This window comes from Propithecus coquereli, unplaced genomic scaffold (genome assembly GCF_000956105.1).
Source record: "Propithecus coquereli isolate 6110/MARCELLA unplaced genomic scaffold, Pcoq_1.0 Scaffold67, whole genome shotgun sequence".
Lineage (NCBI taxonomy): Eukaryota > Metazoa > Chordata > Mammalia > Primates > Indriidae > Propithecus > Propithecus coquereli.
In genome coordinates this window covers 3,761,063-3,766,898 of record NW_012152729.1, presented here as the reverse complement: position 1 = coordinate 3,766,898, position 5,836 = coordinate 3,761,063, and the positions used below count along the sequence as shown (strand labels likewise).

General features: G+C 36.8%; 1 protein-coding gene across 1 annotated transcript in view; it reads left to right on the top strand.

Annotated features, from left to right (window-relative positions):
- The window catches only part of NFATC3 (nuclear factor of activated T-cells, cytoplasmic, calcineurin-dependent 3), a 132,371-nt gene that overhangs the window by 79,896 nt on the left and 46,639 nt on the right, over window positions 1-5,836 (top strand). Inside the window, exons 7-8 of the mRNA XM_012660528.1 lie at window positions 1,133-1,188; window positions 2,805-2,931. Coding sequence (XP_012515982.1) covers window positions 1,133-1,188; window positions 2,805-2,931 — 183 coding nt within the window. The remainder of the gene's footprint in view (window positions 1-1,132; window positions 1,189-2,804; window positions 2,932-5,836) is intronic.

Below are 5,836 nucleotides of genomic sequence, written 5' to 3'. Positions count from 1 at the left end.
GGCTAGAGTGAGTGCCATGGCGTCAGCCTAGCTCACGGCAGCCTCAAACTCCTGGGCTCAAGCAATCCTTCTGCCTCAGCCTCCCGAGTAGCTGGGACACAAATTTGGAAAACCTAACAAATATTTTGAAAGACCATCATCAATATCTAAGAAGATGTTGTCAAGTAATTCAACAAAATGAAATCTCCCTAGTGGGAGAAATTAATGTTACAAGGGTTAGGCAAAAAGAAAACCCCAGCTATTTAAGTGTACACTATGGGAAGTTGGCAGTAGGAAATGTGATAGACTGAGGGATACTTGTTGACCACACACTTAGTGTGAGAGTCAGCGTGGTACAGCTGCCAAGAAAGCTTTCGTTAACAAACACAGCATCTCCACATAGGGTGGCAAGAGCCTGTCTACTGTGCATGGTCGTTTCTCACCTGGGCTATGCAGTCTTCCTAGGCCTGGTGCATTTGGTGGGGGGAAGATGATCACGCTGGAGAAGCATGTTCAAAGAAGAGTGATCAGGAAGGCTAAAGTGTTGTGTAAGGGATAGGTGCAGAACTGGGAATGCTAGCCAGCGAGAGAGGAGACACATGCAGACATAGCTGCTTTTCAACATCTGTAATACTATCTCACAGAGAAGCACTCAACATTTTTTTTTGTTTAGTGGCTGCAGGGAGTAGTACTTAGACCAGTTGTTAGAGAAAATTAAAGAATGCTGCTTTATGGTATAGATGAGTAGTCTTTTATACCGTAGGAACAGATTTTATTTATCATGAGAAGCTTTCTAGCAGCAGTTATTATCCAAGGATGGAATGGGTTACCTGCTGAGGAATTGCGTTTCCCATCATTTGAGGTACACAAGCAAAAGTTGGACACCACTTTGTGGGGGTGCTCTCATGACTTTCAGACATCAGTTGGGTAGATGGGTAGAATGAACTCGGTGGGGTCTGCTAACCTGGGCAGCCCAAGATCATTCTCCTAATTTTTTCCCCATTAGTACACATACACATTTTATTTTCGTAATGAAAGTCAGTGAGAAAAGGATTCCCTTTGCCAATGAATTTGTGATACTACATGCATTTGATTTTGTTTGCATGCTTTCTGACATGAATTGCTTTTAACCATAAATTGTTTCTTTCAATAGATGGACGACCTCAATGGGAGGTAGAAGGGAAAATAATCAGGGAAAAATGTCAAGGGGTAAGAAATTTACCTTAATTCTTAAGAAATATTTAAGAAGCTTAATGAGAAAATTGAAGAACGATGCTTTGTGGTATAGATGAGTAGTCTTTTATATATTGAGTAATAGAAAAGTAAATTGGAATTTTTAGAAGTTTGGAAGTAAGATGCTTACCTGGTATTAAAATTCAGAAAAGATAACCAATTGATGTCTTTCCTTCTTTTTTGTGTATAGAAAGGGAGGAATTAGAAATGAAAGAAGATTATCAGAAGGTTCTTATTGAAATTATCATTTATTTATTTCTCTGAATTCAGTGAAGAAATCAAAACAAATTCAATAGGGTCGGGTATGGTGGCTCATGCCTATAATCCTAGCACTCTGGGAGGCTGAGGAGGGAGGATCGCTCAAGGTCAGGAGTTCAAGATCAGCCTGAGCAAGAGTGAGACCCCGTCTCTACTAAAAAAAAAAAAAAAAAAAAAAAAAAAAATTCAGTAAAGAACATATATAGTGGGCAAAGGATAGGAGGAGGACAAGCCTTTTGGGATTTGTGTATTTAGCACACTAATCCTACCTCCTCATCTACTTTATTAAGTCTTCTAGGATTCCACATTGAAAGCTGTGGTCCCTTCATCGTGGTTGAAATGGAGACAAAGTTTTCTCTGGAGCAGGGAATACTATTTCCCACTGTGCTTTCCAAAGATCTGGAGCAATTAGGTTGAGGATTGCATTTGGTTTGGAGCTAAAGGTTTTCACCCTGCTTGCATAAAATTATTTTTGATATGGATACAGATTTTATGTAATGCCAATTTAGGACATTTTGAATATAAAACTTATGAAATCTAGGCTGGTCATGGTGGCTCATGCCTGTAATCACAGCACTTTGGGAGGTCAAGGTAGGAGGATTCCTTGAGGCCAGGAGTTCAAGACCAGCCTGGACAACATAGCAAGATCCTGTCTCTATAAAAAAATTTTTAAATTATCCAAGCTTGATGGTGTGTGCATTTAGTCCTAGCTACTCAGGAGGCTGAGACAGGAGGATCACTTGAGCCTAGGCATTTGAAGTTGCAGTGAGTTGTGATGATGCCACTACACTCTAGCCCAGGCAACAGTGAGACCTTGTCTCAAAAAAAGAAAAAAAAAATTTATATTGCAACTTGAGAAATACCAAACATGATTAAAAACCAGAATGGTCAAGGCAAGATAGCTTTTGCCTGTAATCTCAGCTATCAGGAGACTGAGACAGAGCAAGACCTCATCTCTTAAAAAAGTAAATAAATAAAACCAGAATGGACTTCCTGTTAAGATTAATAGTAACATGTAATATTCAGTAGAGCAAAATATCTCACCACATAGTGTGTAAGACTGTTTTTATTTCTGCTACAGTTAGTAACACAATTGGATGGGCAAAAAAGCAATTTCTCCTTTAATGATTAAAAGTCTTATCTCTGTCAAGACTGATGTATCCATATAGTAAATCTCCAGATGACTTTTCTGACCAGTTGATGTACACAATTATCTATGAGGGGAAAGCCCTTGTAGTTAAAGCCCTTGTAGTTAAAGAGTTTCACTGAGTTTAGCAGGTGCATTTCATTTTTAGTTCTGAGTGTAACACAATCTTGCTTTCCATGCTCCTTAGGCTCACATTGTCCTTGAAGTTCCTCCATATCATAACCCAGCAGTTACAGCTGCAGTGCAGGTGCACTTTTATCTTTGCAATGGCAAGAGGAAAAAAAGCCAGTCTCAACGTTTTACTTACACACCAGGTATGAGTTGTTGTGATGGTTTGCTATAGGACTTTCTTTCATAATGAGTAAAAAGTTATTCAGTGAATCCTTTTTTAGAATGTTGAAGATGTAGGGTGCTTATAATCAATAAAAATACCAACATATACCTAATCTAAAGTTTGTGTTGACTTTAAATATTAGATGAGCTCTCAGTTGTTATTTCATAGTGATTTATTATAAGGAAATTAGAAGATGGACTGTAGATTTGAAGTCTTTTTTCAGAAGCTATCAGAAATCATCACCATTACAGAGGGGCAGGTGTTTGTGAGTATGTATGTGCTCGTGGGTCATGAACTCCCCTTCTGTCCTTGGCACTGCAAAAAGGCAGTGTACCTACTTCATTGTGTCTTCATCTCAACCATACACAATCAGGTGAAAAATCTCTCATTGAATTTTCATTTGGCAAACAACATCTGTACCATAACGTGGGCTGTGGGGGATATAATGTTGATGTCAAAGTTCCTGATTTTATAGATACACCCCAACAAAGGAGGCTTCTGTGCCTCTTTTTGCAGTAGTTCAAGTGTTGTAACTTTCCAGTTTTTGATTGTGACACTTAAATATATGCAGTATTTCATGCTGATGGTTACATACTTGGAGAACAAATATTTATAGAGGTCTTCTCTGTGCTAGGCACTGTGCTAGTCGCCAGAGCATATAATGATAAAAAATCATAGTGAATTTTAGTCTCCAAAACTTATTCTTCTAAAAACTTTTTCAATGGTTTATAGTAAATGAAAATAACAAACACTTGTATTTGAGAAGGCGTTGGTTATTATTAATGTTAATGGTTATTCATTTGTTACTCATCTTTTAAAGCTTGGTTATATTTCCTTTATAGTTTCTAAAGGCCACTTATGTTCCAAAATCTGAAAATTATTGTTACTTTATAATGTTAATACATTACTTGGTAATAAAATATTTCAGATCATTTTCATACAGACTACAAAAACTAAAGATTTTGGTTAGCCATTTTTTTCATTCAGTAATTTGAGAGTGTCTACTGGGTGGCAAAACATATCTTAGTCTCTTGTTGCATGGAATTTATGGTCTAGAGGGACCAATAGAAGTTAATAAGTCACTAAATAAATTAACAAATTTGTAATTCGAAACTGAGGTTAGAACTCTGAAGGAAAGGTATACAGTGCTGTGGGTGCAAATAACAGAAGGACCCTTGCCTAGGCTAACAGGTTGAGAAAGGCTTCCATGAAGAAATGATACTTGAGTTGTAACTGGAAAGTGATAGTAATAGTTTGTAGTTATATAGCATTCGCTATGTTTTTAGTCTTTTTCTTAGCCCTTGCTATATTAATTAATTTACTCTTCTTAATAGACCTATGAGGTGGGATTTCTGTCTTTTGATAAGGAAACTGAGTGGTTAAGTAATATGCCCAAGGTTTCACAGTATACAATATCAGTCTTAGAGCCCAACTTTACACACAAGCATTTTGGCTCCAGAATCTGGGCTCCTATTATTCTAGAGTACATCTCAGGTTTGTTTATTTATTTAGTAAACATATAGAGCATTTAGTGTATGTAAGATGCAGTTTACACATAACTCATTTATCTTTCCTTAACCCTATGAGGTAGGTACTGTTGCTGTCCTCATTTTACAAATGAATAAACTGAGGTCACACAGGTAATAATAAATGGCAGAGATGGGATTTGAACCCAGGCAGTCTGGCTATAGAGTCTATAGTATTAATTATTAATACTATATTAAAGTGAGGAAGAGCATTCCAGATAAAAGGCAGTAGCATATGCAAAGACCTTGTGCTTAGTGGGATCATGGAGTATTAAAAGAGCTATAAGAAGTGAGCTTTGGCCAGGTATGGTGACTCACACCTGTAATCCCAGCACTTTGGGAGACTGAGGCAGGAAGATCACAACGTAGCTAGACCCTCTCTCTACAAAAAATAAGAAAAATTAGCCAGACCTGGTTGTGTGTGCCTGTGGTCCCAACTACTAGGGAGGCTGAGGCAGGACCACTTGAGCCCAGGAGTTCAAGGCTGCAGTGAGCTGTGGGAAGGACTGTAAACTCTAACCTGAATAAGAAGGGTGAGGGCTTCTGGGATTACACAAAAAAAGCAGTAGGACCAGTGGATTCGAGGTTTTGATTACTGCCTTCTAATGATAGTAAATGAAAGGCAAATAGGAGAGAATATGGTGCCTTTATGTTACCAATTCATAAATTGGGAGGACAATAAAAGGCAGCATCCTAGAGGACATTACATATGAGAATGGAAATCAGTGGAGCCCAGGATTGGAGGGAAAACATTGGATTACACAATAATTGTCATGACTGGCTTTATGGTTGACAGAATATAAATCAAGTGGCATATACTACTAACAGAAGGAAGAATGGACTCACATTCACTCACAGGAGTGAGTTTTGGACAGTACTTGTTCTGGTTGATCATTGTCTTTTCTCTGTAACACTTTGCTTTTTTCGTTTTTGTTCTACAATGAAATTTTGCATAAAATTTTTGCAAAAGCCAATATATTACTGTAAATTTGTTTTAAAAAGACAGGTGGAAGGAATATTTTTAAATATTCATATTCTTTTCTACACTGAAACTGTCATTGTGTCTTTCTAGATTCTTTTGATCCATATATATAAATAATAGTTATCAAAATTTCTTAGATTATTAATTTTCCCTTATATTTTTAAATATTCATATTGAATATCTAACAATGAATAAACAAATCATGGTATTGCCATAAAATAGAATATTATGCAATCACAAAATAGTATGTTTTAGGACATTTTAGGATATGCAGAAATGTTCATTATATAATCTTATATAAAAACACAGGATACAAAATTACACATAGAGAAAGCTCTATTTGTGTTTTGTTATGTTTAAAATAATGATTATGGGAT